At 42.4% G+C, this 17,701-nt stretch overlaps 1 protein-coding gene across 1 annotated transcript in view; it reads left to right on the forward strand.

The window, feature by feature from the left end:
* The first annotated feature begins 1,429 nt into the window (after positions 1–1,429).
* LOC142098106 (intelectin-1-like) overlaps positions 1,430–17,701 on the forward strand; it is a 31,619-nt gene continuing 15,347 nt past the window's right edge. Inside the window, exons 1-5 of the mRNA XM_075180594.1 lie at positions 1,430–1,535; positions 4,722–4,792; positions 5,382–5,552; positions 15,395–15,642; positions 16,921–17,079. Of these exons, the coding sequence (XP_075036695.1) occupies positions 4,729–4,792; positions 5,382–5,552; positions 15,395–15,642; positions 16,921–17,079 (642 nt within the window). The 5' untranslated portion in view covers positions 1,430–1,535; positions 4,722–4,728. The remainder of the gene's footprint in view (positions 1,536–4,721; positions 4,793–5,381; positions 5,553–15,394; positions 15,643–16,920; positions 17,080–17,701) is intronic.

Genomic DNA, 17,701 nt, shown 5'->3' on the forward strand with positions numbered 1-17,701 from the left:
GCTGACTTTTCGTCCCATTTAACTGTTGCAGAGGCAAGTCGGTAATATTTGCGGTCTGCGACACCATTTGAAGCATATTTTTAATTTCCTGAGGGCTTGTCACTTAAGGCTCCAGTAGTTGCTTTTCTTTTTCTGACATCCAAAGGGAAGGTGTTTCAAAATCAGGCTCCTCTCCAAGTTATATTTAACCATTTGATTCTGTTAATGTTGTCTTCAATAGATTTAGTAACATACTGAAGATCTTTTAGAACTTTGGACAACTCAGATCGAACTTTTAAGGTTTGCTCCTGTTGAGATTTAACTTCTTTGTCAGCTACAAACTTTCAGTCCAGTTTGTTCTGTTATGAGTTTCCGTGTGTTTCCTGAGTTCTTATGAGTGGGTTTCAGTTCCATGTGCCTGGCCACAGGAGCCGCCGGGATTGAGTTCCCACGAACAGTTCCAATCAGTTATTACGCTGGATTCCAGTCCAGTACTCAGGCACAGACTCCGGTCCTTATACTCCTGTACTGCTTGTGCTACTCTGAGGACTCTACATGAGCAGAGAGATCATCAAAGCCTCTAGGTTTCATTTCAGTCCAACTCTACCTAGACCCAAGGGTCCCGAATCGGATCGAGAAATACAGACGACCGTGACACCCACTTTATATGTAGAGTATTACCACAGGAGATACAGCCAGTCCAGTGGAGATATAGCTCTCATTAGTCTAATTCACACTGTTCTTTGTACCTCAACCAGGTATATCGAACTCTGCTCTCACTCCGTGTATGATCTGCCGCTGTCCATACACCTCTCCAATATATGGATCTCATGCTGATGTCCCAATTTTAAGAGGCCATTGATGCGTCTCATCGCATAACGTAGTGAGAGAAAAAATTTTATCGCACAATTTGTTAAGAAAATGTCACCAATGCTCAGCTCCCCGGTGATACTGGCTGGTAGTGGTAAGGAACAGGTAGGAATATGGTGTGACCAGTGTGCACTCGATGAAATAGGTCATGTTGGACTCTATAGCATCATAGTGGTCCTCAGGCAGTAAACACTAAAGTTGCTAAATTGATTTAAGTTGCTACATATTTCAAATTTTTTTTTTTCACATGTTTAAATAGACTTAAAACATACTTTTAAAATAAGTGTTTATTTTTTTGTATAACTTCACTTCAAAGGGCAAAGTGTATTTCATTTTTAAGGTATAATCAAGTTTGTAAAATGAAATGTCCTCAATTAGTGCAGAGTATGCGATCACTATAAGTATTAATGTGTTGAAATGATTCCCATCCTGTTTATGATATTATCCAGAACAAAGGGAAACAGGTGTTAGTATGTGATCATAACAACACACTGTAATTCCCAGAAGCATCCATAAATGTGCAGTTTATTTATAAATGTACTGACTATAGCAATTGTATAAAATGTGCTCCTGCTCCTGCCTGAAAAAGGCGTGTGTAAGGATTTTGCAGATCAATATAAAGCTGTTATTACATTAGGGGAAAGTAGAACATATTAGACCTCCCCTTAAGAAAAGATCCTGGACTGGTAAGAAATTTACAATTCACAATTCACATTTGTGTCATGTTTAATAATTAACAGTTTACTGCTAATCAGCTACATCATATATCTGTAGGTAGATATATACACTCATATATATATATAGAGAGAGAGAGAGAGAGAGAGAGAGTGAAAGAGAGAGAGAGTGTATCTATCTATCCATCTATTTCTATATATGATTGATAGACAGATATAGATGGATAGATACATCAAGGGGACAGGAAGAAAGCTGCCTATATATATATATATATATATATATATATATATATAAATACATTTAAAAAAAAACGGTGTGCACTAAAACATGCTGTCATTTGTAGAACTACAAGCATCAGCATATGCAGGCATCCAGGGTACTCTGGTACCTGTATTGCCACATAAAAAAATTACTGTTAAAAGTTCCCTTCAGACTGAGGGCTATTTATCCAACTACTACACATCTCTACACTGCTGGCGTAACTGTGGTCAGCGGGGATCCCTGTCTCATGTTTGGTGGAGCTGCCCTAAAATGATCCCTGATCTCCCTTTAATCATTCCTATTTCCTCCTTCCTTGCCTTCTCCCTGACACTCAGTGTGATTTGGAGACTCCTAAGTCATATCCTCACTGCTGCCAGATGTTTAATTGCTAAAAACTGGAAGCAGATGGAGGGTCCCACTATTTCAGCATTGATTCAGAGTTTTTGCCAAATCTAAAGCATATGATTAGTGTCTTAAAAGACTGAACCAATCATTCCTATCAAACTGGCATTCCTGGCATTTTGCTTGCTAATATCCTACTTCTTCAAATGTGACATAATCCGACTGTTTAGAGAACTCCGTTTTCCCAATTGAATACATTTTCCTTTGTTCTACCTATTATTCCTCCTGTTTTCCCCTGTACTAACACTTTCTTCTCTCCTCCTCTTCACTCTTCTGTCCTTTACATGTTCTTTTTTTCTCTACCCCCTGATGCAGGTGTGCGCTGGCAGGTATCAGCCCGGGGGGCACACAGGCGGCCGCATCACATGACACGCGATGCGGCCGCGTCTAATGACGGTCGGACTGGCTCGCTGGGGAGCCCCCTGTAGGATCCGACCTTGATGGCTCCCCTCTTCTTTCATGGGGGGGAGCAGGTACCTTAAAAAAAAGTGAAAAAAAAAATACTGACATGATCGCAGCGCCAGCGTCCCTCTTCCCTTCTCTCTGCTCCGTTCACACTGAATATCGGACGAGACATCATCACACCCGATGTTCAGTGAGAAGCGGCGCAGAGAGTAGTCGACAAGAAGAGAGAAGACAAGAAGAGAAGAAAGAAGCCGATAGAAAAGGTAAGTGACGGAAGCAAGGGGGAGCAAAGGCAGCATGGCAGAGTGAGAAGGGGGAACAAAGCAGCATGGCAGAGTGAGAAGGGGGACCAAAGACAGCATGGCAGAGTGAGAAGGGGGAACAAAGCAGCATGGCAGAGTGAGAAGGGGGACCAAAGACAGCATGGCAGAGTGGGAAGGGGGAGCAAAGCAGCATGGCAGAGTGAGGAGGGGAGCAAAGCAGCATGGCAGAGTGGAAGGGGGACCAAAATCAGCATGGCAGAGTGGAAGGTGGACCAAAGACAGCATGGCAGAGTGAGAAGGGGGACCAAAGGCAGCATGGCAGAGTGAGAAGGGGGAACAAAGCAGCATGGCAGAGTGAGAAGGGGGACCAAAGACAGCATGGCAGAGTGGGAAGGGGGAGCAAAGCAGCATGGCAGAGTGAGGAGGGGAGCAAAGCAGCTGGGCAGAGTGGAAGGGGGACCAAAATCAGCATGGCAGAGTGGAAGGTGGACCAAAGACAGCATGGCAGAGTGAGAAGGGGGACCAAAGGCAGCATGGCAGAGTGAGAAGGGGGAACAAAGCAGCATGGCAGAGTGAGAAGGGGGACCAAAGACAGCATGGCAGAGTGGGAAGGGGGAGCAAAGCAGCATGGCAGAGTGAGGAGGGGAGCAAAGCAGCTGGGCAGAGTGGAAGGGGGACCAAAATCAGCATGGCAGAGTGGAAGGTGGACCAAAGACAGCATGGCAGAGTGAGAAGGGGGAGCAAAGACAGCATGGCAGAGTGTGAAGGGGGGGGGGGGCAAAGCAGCATGGCAGAGTGTGAAGAGAGGCAATGGTAGCATGGCAGAGTGTGAAGGGGTAAAGGCAGCATGACAGAGTGTGAAGAGGGGCAATGGCAGCATGGCAGAGTGTCAAGAGGGGCCAAAGCAGTATGGCAGAGTGTGCAGGAGCAAAGGCAGCATGGCAGAGTTTGATGAAGGGGGGGCCAGGATAAGGGGGGAGCAAAAGCAGCATGAAGGGTGCAGTGTGATCATAAGGGGGCACAGCATGCTGATGAAGGGACACAGTAATGTTTGTGTGATGGCACATCGGGATTGTGGCAATGTAATGTGTGTGTGGTAGGTGGTGGCTAATTAATGGGTGCTATTTTGTTTGTGGGGTGATGGTGGGGCAATTTAATTTTATAGTGGGGACTATTAATTTAAGATGGGGTGGTTTGGGGGCAATTAATTGAATGTGGGGCTGAGTTTGAGGAGCATGAGGTCTATTTATTAAATGTGAATATAAATTATTTAATGGCAGTGACTGTTGCGGGAAATAGATATATTTTTTTATACGTAAATGCTATTAATTTATTGCTGGGGTTGTTTGAAGGGAGGGAAATATATTTATTTATTAAATGGGAATACTATTACTTAATGTTGGGGCTGGAGGAAAGTCTAAGTATTAATCATGGGTCATATTGATTTAACACCGTGGCTGGTTGGAATTTTCTAAATGTACCCATTTTTTTCCAAATAGGGCACCCAATATTCCAGGATCCAGACAAGCCGCAACTAAAGAAACCTGCAGCCACAGGTGGTGAAAGTGACAAGAACAGGTAGCGAGAGCCGGACAGTCTGTCAAATTTTCTGATTCTAGTGGGACAAATCTGATTTTTTGTGACTGTTCTGCACAATCTAAGGGGCAGATCAAGACTGTGTACTCTTTATATACACACTGCATTCTTTATATACTACAAATACAAATTTTTGTGTGGTTATTATGGATAGTACATACAGCTCAAAATGACCCTATGTATGTTTACATATTGTAGTGCATGGCAGGTAATGCAATAATATCAGAATATGACAATCTGATTATGATTCAGTTTCTTCCCCTGTGCCAGGGATAAGATGCTGATTTGCAGCCTGGTTTTGCTGTCCCTGATATCTAGTGAAGGCCAATGTGATACTTGTGGTAAGTAAACATAAAAGGAGTATATAAGCAATGCTGCTTTGCTAGAAGGTTAACAATTGCAGATTTAGGGCCTGCTTTTGAGTTGGGAGCAAAGCAAAGAAAAGGAGCAATTTTGCACATGGACAAACCATGTTACAATGCAAGGGGTACAAAGTAACTTATTTTTTTGCAAGGAAAATACTGGCTGTTTTTCATATAGCACACAAATACTTGATAACTTTATTTTTACACTGAAGTCAAAGTTGATCTATGACATGCCGTATCCCAACTATAAATCTGTCCCTACATGTTATATTTATCTCCCCTCTAATACAACATGGTTTTGCCAAGGTGCAAAGTTACTCCTTTTCTTTGCTTTGCTCCTAAATCAGGCCCTTAGCTGTTGTTCTACTGAGGTCCCTGCTTTCCCTATAAGAATGACTAGACTTTCTGTAATGTCATTTACTAACTTTGCACAGAGATCTGTAACCTGCTGTGTTGTGCATTCTTAGCTATAATTTTGTCATTGCATACTACATATAATTCCCTTGATCAAATAATGCAGTAAAATACAATTTTGGCTTTAGCTGTTATTTTGATATTTCATCAGATCGTGGCTCATGGCTTCAGATGAAGCAAAATATTTTAAATCTCGTGGCATGTTGGGGCGATGACAGAACAAGCAATGTAAATGTGCATCCATTATCTCCTAACAACAACAACAACCAAAACAGGTACAGAAGTTGCAAGGAAATCCATCAGTCAGACACCAATGCCAAAGGTGAGTTTCAGCAATCTGCACCTGTTTTTATTAATTATAAAACATGAAGCGCACAATTAGGAATTATGTAAGGCAATGGTCAAAGTCGTCGGGTATGTGATGGTATGACATACGAAAACTTCTCTCCACTTCCTTTGAAGCTGTCAGTTTCACAGACACTGCTGCCTTAGCGGAAACATTTGTGTTTCTGTTTTCACAAACAGCCTGGCTAATGTGTGGGGGATCACTAGTAAATATGCCATACTTACCTAAACAAGTTTCCGGGAGACGGGCGTGACTGGAGGGCGGGAGGGGGCGGGGCGCGGCCAATCGCGTCATTTTGGCCTCGCCCCGCGAAACATTGTGGGGGCGGGGCCAAAATGCCACGATTAGCCGCGCCCCGCCCCTTTCTGCCCTCCAAAATGCCGCAATTCACAGAGAATCGCGTCAAATTACGTGATTCTCTGTGAATTCTGGGATGCGGGAGCAATGCCAGCTCTCACGGGAGCCCGGGAGACTGACCCGAATTTCGGGAGTCTCCCGGACTTTCCGGGAGAGTTGGCAAGTATGAAATATGCCACTGTAGCACAGACACTAGCACACTATGTTGAATACAATCACACATTTCATTCCCCTCCCTGGGATAGTGGGAGATCACTGTATGTCAGTGATGGGCAACAGGTGGACCTCCGAGTCATCACCTCCGGCTCTCAGCCCCTTCTTGCTTTTTTGTCAGATTTGTTGACCCATTAACTTTATCAGGTTACCTATCACTGCTCCATGTGTGTGAATGTCTGTTTGTCATTAGTTCCCAGGTCTGCTTCTGCTCAATGTAACAATGAGACACTGCGAGGCTGCACAGCTACTGTGGAGCTTGAACTAGGTAGTGCTGTGTAAATTACTGCTGCAAGCTGCATCTACAGTATTGTCCTAATATTGTTACAATGTATCACCAGGTGGCCCAAAGTGCATAAATTACAGGCTTTATTTTAACATCAGTATACTTTCAAATGAACAGAACTAGAAGTAAAACTATCAAATGTAAGTTGTAGGGTGGGTGGATAGACAGTGCAAGTCAAATAGTAGCACACATCTTAACATGAACATTTTATTTTTATACTTACATGCAAACACGCCTGCAATTATTATAAATGAAGTAAATTAGTTACACAATGGTCATTTCATAATAAGCTCAACACCATTTTCAAAGTTTGCTCCATTGATCATACATGTGCTTGTCCTATAATTATGTATTTTCCATAAGAACAGCGGTAGGCAATCACTGCAGCCCCTCTCGTTGGTCTATCATTAGAGAGATGTGTGAGACATTCGTGAAAGGTGCAGTAGCATAGGAATATGAGGGAGGGGTGTAGGGACATAGGGCCAGAGCTGGATTAAGGCTTCGGGGGGCCCGGGGCACTTAAGACAGGGGGGCCCCTAAGATCTAAAATTAAGGGCATAGTGACACATCCTGCATTACATCACCTACAGCCCACAGTATGACACTTACAGCTCTCCCAGAGGGCTCGATTAGGTTGTCTGCATAACAAAAATCATTGCTTCCACAAACTAAAATACTGTACATTAAAACAATCATCAAAACTCCACATTAAAATGGGTATTGACACCACACATTAAAACTAGCAATGATATCACACATTAAAAAAAACATTGATAACGTACACTAAAACTAGCAATGATACCGCACGCTAAAACTAGCAATGATACCGCTCTTTAAAAATAGAATTTATAATGCACATTAAAACTAGCAATGATACCGCAAATTAAAATACCATTGATAATGCATCATTGGGCATGGCCAGACCACCCTCCTACAGACAAAAAACCTGCATTGTTGTGTACACCATTAAACGGTCACCAAAAATTGGGATTGTCCCACTAGAATCACAACATTTCACAGACTTTGCTGCTCTCTCCTACCTGTTCTTTTCCCTTTCAACACCTGTGCTGCAGGTTTCTTTAGTTGTGGCTTGTCTGGATCCTGGAATGTTAGGGGCCCTATTTGGAGAAAAAAAATGGGTACATTTAGAAAATTACAGCCACCCCCGGCGTTAAATCAGTACCACCCATGATTAATAATTAGGCCTTCCTTCAGCCCCAACATTAAAATAATAATATTCACATTTAATAAATAGGTTTATTTCCCTCCCTACAAACAGTCCCAGCAATAAATTAATAGTATTTACATTTCAGAAATATACCTATTTCCCGCAACCGTCACTGCCATTAAATAATTCATAGGCACATTTAATAAAGGGACCTCATTCTCCCCAAACTCACCACCACATTCAGTAGCGCCAAAACCACCCCATCTTAAATTAATTAATTGTCCCCACTATTGTGCCTCTCTCCCCCCCTTTTTACTCATGCTGTGTCTCTCACCCTTTTTCCTTACTGTGCCTCTCTTCTCCCCCTTTTTCCTTACTGTGCCTCTCTTCTCCCCCTTTTTTCATTACTGTGCCTCTCTTCTCCCCTTTTTTCCTTACTGTGCCTCTCTTCTCCCCCTTTTTTCCTTACTGTGCTTCTCTTCTCCCCCTTTTTTTCTTGCTGTGCCTCTATTCTCCCCCTTTTTTCTCCATAGTGTGCCTTTCTTCTCCCCCTTTTTCCTCCATAGTGTGCCTCTCTTCTCCCCCTTTTTCCTCCATAGTGTGCCTCTCTTCTCCCCCTTTTTCCTCCATAGTGTGCCTTTCTTCTCCCCCCTTTTCCTCCATAGTGTGCCTCTCTTCTCCCCCTTTTTTCCTTACTGTGCCTTTCTTCTCCCCCTTTTTCCTCCATAGTGTGCCTTTCTTCTTCCTCTTTTTCCTCCATAGTGTGCCTTTCTTCTCCCCCTTTTTCCTCCATAGTGTGCCTTTCTTCTCCCCCTTTTTCCTCCATAGTGTGCCTTTCCTCTCCCTTTTTCCTCCATAGTGTGCCTTTCTTCTCCCTTTTTCCTCCATAGTGTGACGTTCTTTTTCCTTTTTCCTCCATAGTGTGCCTCTTCTCCCCCTTTTCCTCCATAGTGTGCCTCTCTTCTCCCCCTTTTTTCCTTACTGTGCCTTTCTTCTCCCCCTTTTTCCTCCATAGTGTGCCTCTCTTCTCCCCCTTTTTTCCTTACTGTGCCTTTCTTCTCCTCCTTTTTCCTCCTTACTGTGCCTCTCTTCTCCCCCTTTTTTCTTACTGTGCTTCTCTTCTCCCCCTTTTTTCCTTACTGTGCCTCTCTTCTCCCCCTTTTTTCCTTACTGTGCTTCTCTTCTCCACCTTTTTTCCTTACTGTGCCTCTCTTCTCCCCCTTTTTTCCTTACTGTACTTCTCTTCTCTCCCTTTTTTCCTTACTGTGCCTCTCTTCTCCCCCTTTTTTCCTTACTGTGCCTTTCTTCTCCCCCTTTTTCCTCCATAGTGTGCCTTTCTTCTCCCCCTTTTTCCTCCATAGTGTGCCTCTCTTCTCCCCCTTTTTTCCTTACTGTGCCTGTCTTCTCCCCCTTTTTCCCTCCATAGTGTGCCTGTCTTCTCCCCCTTTTTCCTCCATAGTGTGCCTCTCTTCTCCCCCTTTTTCCTCCATAGTGTGCCTTTCTTCTCCCCCTTTTTCCTCCATAGTGTGCCTTTCTTCTCCCATTTTTTCCTCCATAGTGTGCCTTTCTTCTCCCTTTTTCCTCCATAGTGTGCCTTTCTTCTCCCTTTTTCCTCCATAGTGTGCCTTTCTTCTCCCTTTTTCCTTCATAGTGTGCCTGTCTTCTCCCTTTTTCCTCCATAGTGTGCCTCTCTTCTCCCCCTTTTTCCTCCATAGTGTGCCTCTCTTCTCCCCTTTTCCTTACTGTGCCTTTCTTCTCCCCCTTTTTCCTCCATAGTGTGCCTCTCTTCTCCCCCTTTTTCCTCCATAGTGTGCCTCTCTTCTCCCCTTTTCCTTACTGTGCCTTTCTTCTCCCCCTTTTTCCTCCATAGTGTGCCTCTCTTCTCCCCCTTTTTCTTCCATAGTGTGCCTCTCTTCTCCCCCTTTTTCCTCCATAGTGTGCCTCTCTTCTCCCCCTTTTTCCTCCATAGTCTGCCTCTCTTCTCCCCCTTTTTCCTCCATAGTGTGCCTCTCTTCTCCCCCTTTTTCCTCCATAGTCTGCCTCTCTTCTCCCCCTTTTTCCTCTATAGTGTGCCTCTCTTCTCCCCCTTTTTCCTCCATAGTGTGCCTTTCTTCTCCCTTTTTCCTCCACAGTGTGCCTTTCTGCGTTATTCCTTTTTTTTTTTTTACTTTTCTTTTAGCGTCTTTCTTCTCTTCTCTTCTGTCTTCTTGTTTCTTTCTTGGTCCTCTCCGCGCTGCTCCTCACTGAATGACAGGCGTGACTTGATGATGTCACGCCTGTCATTCAATGTTAGCAGTGCAGAGAGGAAGGGACGGCGGAGAGACGCCGGCGCAGTGATCAGGTGAGTATATCTTTTTTGTTTTTTCTTTTTTTTACTACCCTGCTCCCCCCACCAACAAAGGGAGCCCCGTACGAAAATCCGCGTTATTGCGGTACCGTATTACCGGCAGTATTGCGCATTTTCCGCGGTAACGCGCGTTACCGCGGATCGGGATCGGAATTGACTATGCCCCATAGTGTTAAATAGCATCTAAAATTAATGTCAGTTCCAATTTTTATACCAGCACTGCTAAATTCCCACTTCGACCACTAATGCAAGGCATGTGGAATCATTACATCTTTTCTTGATTTTATTTTTTATTTTTACATTACAATTAAGAGGAGTCTTCCTGCTTGCCAAGCCAGTACAGTGTCCCTCTGCACATGCACACTGGAATTTGTAGTCTGGATTTGGGCTTCCAGCTCCAGATTAATTTTAAAAAAAATGATAAATTGCTGGGCAGCACGGTGGCTTAGTGGTTAGCACTTTTGCCTCGCAGTGCTGGGGTCATGAGTTCAATTCCCGACCATGGCCTTATCTGTGTGGAGTTTGTATGTTCTCCCCGTGTTTGCATGGGTTTCCTCTGGGTGCTCCGGTTTCCTCCCACCACCCAAAAAACATACTAGTAGGTTAATTGGCTGCTATCAAAATTGACCCTCTCTGTCTCTGTGTCTGTGTGTATGTTAGGGAATTTAGACTGTAAGCTCCAATGGGGCAGGGACTGATGTGAATGAGTTCTCTGTACAGCGCTGAGGAATCAGTAGCGCTATATAAATAAATGGTGATGATGATAAAAATAAAATTGTAAAAAATAGATTTAAGATAAATAACTTTATTTTAAAAGGGAAAAAACTATTTATTTAGCTAATGTAACACCCCCTTCTGTATTATGCATTGTGAGGGTGTATATATATTGAACAATGCAGATGCTTCTTACCTCGGTACTTGGTTTTCAGTGCCTCCACCCGAATTGCTGCTTTCTCTTCTGGGGGGTGTTCAAAAGATACACCAGGGGGGGATTCGGGAAACCCCCTGCCCAGTATTAACACTCTGTGACAAACTGTGTGCTGCAAAAGCCATCCAGGCACATTTATTGAAATGCAAACCCTGAATGCAGCTTTGTAATTTTATAGAAAAATATACGTTGGTATAATTTGAAATAATAGTGCAAACAATACAATGCAGTAATAAGACAGTGTGGATGAAAGTGGAGCACCACTTCTTTCTATGAACACCAAGTTAACACAATAACTCGCAATAAATCAATAACATTAACAGCATACAATATGAACATTAACTGTCACAGCCTTATAGAAAAATATATCAGATGCCTTACTTGCTCCTGATACTGGGAATATCTTGCAGGGTGAATGTATATATATTTTCCTTATAGCTCTACAATGTACTGCCAAACACACACACATCAGCGGTATTCAAACATGCCACACAAATGGAGCAGTGCACTGCAAGTTGGGGCCCTTCTGTATGGATGCAGCATGGCATGGAAACATCATGTGTCCAGATTGCAGCTTTTAGATGTCTTTAAATCACTTGCAGTGAGGTACAGCAGTCACAGTATGCAAACCCTCCTGTAGCAACAACTGTAAAATCATTTCTTATTTGTATTCTGGGACTTGTAGTTCCACAAATGCTGATTAGACAAACACTTGTTGCAATTTTACCTGCCCACCCATCTATCCCTGACTCTTCAGCCCTTGTGGCCAGATATAGTCCAAACCCCACTTGAAAAATAACAGATAGGTAAAATAACCAGTAACTTATCTGCACCAGTGTGTGTCACAGGTCTGAACTTGATTATCTCCAAAATGGCTGACTTGTAAAATGTCCTTCTTCAGAGGTGTATGCAAACCTCCTCCTACAGCTTCAAATTGTGAGTTCCAGCAGGTTCTGTTCAGGACTGCACTGAGCTCTGATATCTCTGCAGACTGTTCTCTCTGCTCAGACCACCAATCCAGTGCCCTTCTGCCTAGGGTCACCTATCTGGACTGGTCACACAGCTCAGTCTCTCCCAGGATGCTCCTCTCTCCCTCTTTCTCCACCCTCTGGTTTCTTAGTCTTCTTAGGCCCCGCCCCCCTTTTCATAATAGCTTTCTGGGAGATGTAGTTCCTCCTCCTGGACTGGTAAATAGCTATATCCATCTCTTTTCTTACTGATGTAATTGTGATTATTAGCTCAAGTCCAATTGCAGCATCCCCAGGGGTTACACTAATGAAGCATTTTTTCCTGTACTTCCACAGTTATTTGTACTCTGTTATCGCCATCCTGAGATCAGAGGTGGTATTTATACCGCTGCTGTCCTTGTTAAATAAGCTTCCACAGCTAACAAAAATCCTTACTGGCTTTTATAAATAGCTCCAATATTAAAATTAGCCTTTCTCCTGCAAAAAGTGCCATTTTTGCAGGTGTTATGGCTTCACAAATAGGCTCCTATATCTTACATCAAAGTCCACCCTTTTCATTTAATTAAACTGTTATATTTTTATCATAAAATACTTTTTTACAGTTTATCCCAATTTGCTTAAATTAATCATGAGAGTGATGGGAGAGGGTGACTGCTCTAATATGTGTCTCTCTTGTGTGTGTGAAGCTTTTATTACATTGCTGGTAGTGCACCTAGAGATGCGCCTCTCTGCTGAAGTGCAACCTGGAGATACACAAAATGAACCCAATAAATCTATAGCATGAAACCTGATCTCTACTCAAGTTCTCTCTCTGTGCCATGGTCATGTGCCCCACAGAACAGTAAGGAACACCAGTGAAAAAGTGCCTTCTTCACCCCGTTATCTAACCTTAATTGTCATGGTCCTCAAGATGAATATTATTTTTGCCCTGCTTCTCAAAATTAGGCCCAACAATGCTAACACTCTGTGCTTGGCAATTAAAGCCCTTACTTCATCCAACTCCTCGGCCAGTGCAAACTTCTGCTCTTCTGCAAATGCCACCATATGACTGTACACAGTCTACGTGCGCTGAAAATCTACGCTCACTTGTACAAATCAAGGCACGCAATGAGAACAGAGGTGATTTGGCATAAACCCATCACTTGTTATGCTTTTGTGTTTTATTTTTTACTTGAAAATGGCAAACTGCTTCCTATTTAAGATTATACGGTACTCGCTTCAAATATGTTGGAAATATGTTATATATTGTTTTTTATATGTATAAACTGTATTGTTTATCAAATAAGCAGTGGCACTTTAAATTGTAGTTGCAGTTCTTTGGAGTTTGAGAGCTTTTCCTTGGCCTCTGTGGTTTAATTCTGAATGGGGGCTTGTGACTGGATCACTTATAAATAACTTATGGCAGAAATTTATTAAAAGGAAATAGCGCAGGGCTCTTATTTATATAAGTGCCAATGCATTTCGTTTTGATATTATGGACATTTTGATATAGGAAATCTTTATTTCTCAGACCAGGGGAGAAAATGTGTTTTTTCTGTTTTAACCTTACTAGAGGAAATGCATTATTTCTGATGTATTTATCTGATACAATAAGCCTTTGATTAGAAAGTATTTTGTATATATTGGTGTAAGGAAATGTCTTTTTTGGGGTTTGCAACTTTTCTTGGGGAATTCTTTTCTTTTCTTTGGAGGAAATTTGTATTATTGCCACCAAATGCCTTATCCACTCTCTGATCATCTCCCGCCTGGACTACTGCAACCTCCTCCTCACTGGCCTCCCCCACTCTCATCTCGATCCCCTTCGATCCGTCCTTAACGCTGCAGCTAGGCTTATTCTCCTCTCTCGCCGCTCCTCTTTTGTCTCCCCCCTCTACCTAGCCCTTCACTGGCTCCCATTCCCCTTCAGAATCCTCTTTAAGCTCCTCACACTCACCTACAAGGCCCTCGCCAACTCCACTGCGCCCTACATCTCCACCCTCCTCTCTATTCATGCTCCATCCCGCCCTCTCCGTTCTGCCTCTGACCGTCGCCTCTCTTCCCCCCTTATAACCTCCTCCCACGCGCGTATCCAAGACTTCGCCCGCGCTGCCCCCCTCCACTGGAACAAGCTCCCTCCCTCCATCAGAACTTCCCCTAATCTGTCCAGCTTCAAACGGGCCCTAAAACCCCACCTTTTTCTTAAAGCCTTTCTGTCTCCCACTTAACTTCCTACCTTATCTTCTGCCTCTGTCCCCCCACTCTCCCTCTCTCCCCTGCGTCTCTCTGTCTGTCCACCCCTCCCCTTAGATTGTACGCTCCTCTGAGCAGGGCCATCTCTCCTCCTGTTTCCACCACTTCTAACTCTGCTCTCCAGCTACTTAGCCCTCCTCCTCAAAGGTCCTCCACCCCACGTCCACTTTTGCTCCCTCCTCCCCCCTGGGGGTCTCCCTGTCTTCCGCGCCCCCCTTCTTGGGCCCCGTCGTTTTCGGATCCTCCCTCCCCCTTCCCCGCCCTCTCTAGCTGTGCATTGAGCGTACTGAGTTGCTGTGTTTACTGTACTGTGCTGTCTCCCATTGTATTGTGATTTTGTTTGTCTCTGTACGGCGCTGCGGATGCCTTGTAGCGCCTTATAAATAAATATTAATAATAATAATAATAATAATAATTCTGCAACTGTTGGTAGAAAGCACCCATGCTAATCTCATGTTGATTAGACCTTTTGATGTGAGTGTCCAATACCCCTTAAGGGAAAGGAATGGGTAATTAGACTTGCTGTCAGATATCTAATGTGTTCAAATTAGGATGCAGGAAGCCACAGCAAGGTATTAGGATATCACAGATAAGCATAAATATTGTTAACTTTGCATTGCATGTAAATCCATGTTTGGGTAAGCAAATTGCATCCTGATTCTAAAAATAGCCTTTGCGGCTGTGTCTAAAACAGTATAAAAAGAGAACCCTTGTACACTGAAATGTATCATTCTGATGTTTCATACCTGACCACTGATACCTTTAATCAGTGGAACTGTAATTGTCAGGACACTTGAGCGAAATAAACATCACTCTTTGCTTCAAGACCCTACTTGACAACTTCTTCAATATTGCTGTAATCCTGTGACCTACAGATTAGACCCTAAATCTAATCCCTCCTCCGACTGTTTCTGAGATTTGGACCCAGCTCTCCAGTACCAGCGCTCTGCTACTTTTCAGCAGCTCTGACCAGTGTGATAGCACAGGAGTACACTAGCAGCGACAGTTACCCAGAAAGAATGTGGTTCTGGATGCCATAAAGGAGTCCAGTGGTGGCAACAGGCTCCCCCTACTGTGGCAGGAGGGGCATATTCTGAATAATGAAAGGGGACGGTGGCAAAGTAAGCGCAGCCGGTTCACAGCAACAACAGACAGGGCATAGGCAGTCCATCCTGTCACAGGGCTCCTATTGATATTTTACATATGTGATTAGAAATACCCAAAGCTGAAAAACTTTTTTTTAATAAATCCATAGAAGTAAATGTAGGCTTAATGTTAGAAGTCTTGAAGTGGTTTTAAATTCTCTGTTTCCCTTATCACAGATGGAATTTATACTTTGACTACTGAACATGGCATTTCCTACCAAACCTTCTGTGACATGACAACTAATGGGGGAGGCTGGACATTGGTAGCAAGTATCCATGAGAACAACATTAATGGAAAATGCACAATGGGAGACCGGTGGTCCAGCCAACAAGGAAGCAATGAAAATAATCCTGAAGGAGATGGCAACTGGGCAAACTATGCCACATTTGGGTTGCCTGATGGAGCAACCAGTGATGATTACAAGGTAACCACTTTTGTATAAATATTCACACTGAAAAGTATTATGTCATTTTCTCAGAAGAGAGCTAACTATCATTTAACACCTTTTCTCTAGACTATGATTGGTTTTTAAATATAAAAGATAACTGTAAATTTTCCTGTAGCAATCTGTAGGTTATTATTTTTTCTCATGATTGTAGGTTAATCCGGGTAATTAGGAAAATAATCTGAAGTTGCATTAGATAACACGGTTTCCAGTAAATCGCTGTGTGTAAGCAAACAAGGGGTTATTGTAGTTTGATGTGTGCTTCAGAAACTTGTTTTATGTCAACTGCCTTTGATTGTTCCTTCCGAGATGCCTAGTGTCACAGACAGGCCTTCAACCATTACGTTTAGTGCCCAGTCCAAAGATCCTAAAAGCATGACATTTATTTGGCTAGAAAGGACCATATTTGCGGTTACTCCAAGTTCATTACATATTCCTTATAAAAAAAATATCAAATCAATACTTCTCATAATATATATTTGCAAAGACATCAGTATAATGTTGTAATCACTGAAAGTAACAACATACCATGTGTCAGAGAGATACACATGCGCCATAATGAACCTATAGGGATAATGTATCTCCCTAAATCATACCATCCTAAGTGGAATAAATGCCATATCTCTGTTCCATGAGAGAGCCATAATATATTTGTAGACCCCAGTACTAGAATTGTTCTGGGAGAAGGGCACTAAGAATGTTGTAAAACAGATTAGCAAACCAGCACACCTCTCATCACGATGTCACATAGGAGAACAGTTTGGGCAATCAAAAACAAAGAGCTTAAATTATTTTAGAAATTTCCATTATTGGGTATTAGTCTGCTACTGAGAAATTCTCTAGCTCTTCCCCAGACAGCATATTATACAAGAGACTATGTGCGTGTGCTGCTGCCATTTCCGTGTTTTATTTAAAAGAACTGTTTCCATTTATATTTCTATATGACAATTTGCTATCGCCATTTTTATGAAATAAGCAATGTGAATTTTTGGCAATTTAATGTCATTGGATCATTGTTATAGATTAAATACAGTCCAATATGTTAGTTTTCCTAGATTTACAAGTATGAACATGCTAATACACAGATAATAAAGTTATACATATAATTAACACACAATAGATATATTTCATCCCATTGGTGTTTAAACAATTTTTAAAGTCTAATATGTCACCTGTTATATTGCTCCTGGTAAAGGCATTACATAACTTGTGTTAGTAGGAAACAGCATTAAAACTTTTTTCCCTGTGTATATTCAGAATCCTGGCTATTATGATATATCTGCTTATAATGTGGGTTTATGGCATGTACCAAACAAGAGTCCCCTACCCCAGTGGAAGAGCAATTCTATCCTAAGATATCGTACACAAAATGACTTCCTTTCTACCAATGGAGGAAACCTCTTTCATCTCTATAAGGTAAATATTATTTTTAAAAATCATTGCGTGGATGGCAGTAACACCCATGGCTGTATGTGGCAGGTGCTGTGTCTCTTGATGTAGGGAATTGTAGCAGGAATTTGAGAAGAGAGCTAAACAGTGGGTAGAGCTGCATCCTCCAAAAGCATATGAAATGGAACTTGTTCAGAACGATTGTGGTGTCAAAGGCACCTTTACATGTATATGTTTCAAAGGTGATACACCCAACATGTCAATCTTCCAAGCTGACAACTCTAGCTAAAGTGGTTAATTGCATACCTCCCAACTGTCCCGACAGATAGGATGCTTGCCCCGACTGCTGGAAATGCTGAGAAGTATGTCCAGCTCACTGCTGTTCTGCACAACATAATTTTGTGTAGAACAAAGTGCATGCCAAGAAGTGAGTGGTTATTCTGCAGGAGAATGCAAGGTAGGCCCAGATAGCAATGCATATGACAGAAAAATGTAAAACATAAATTCAAGTCTTGTCTACTAGTACTTTAATAACATAATTACACTTCTCCAAATAAATAAAAATATCTATACACCCCTCTCTCTCTCATATATATATATATATATATATATATATATATATATATATATATATATATATATATATTAC

Source organism: Mixophyes fleayi, chromosome 7 (genome assembly GCF_038048845.1).
Source record: "Mixophyes fleayi isolate aMixFle1 chromosome 7, aMixFle1.hap1, whole genome shotgun sequence".
Classification (NCBI taxonomy): domain Eukaryota; kingdom Metazoa; phylum Chordata; class Amphibia; order Anura; family Limnodynastidae; genus Mixophyes; species Mixophyes fleayi.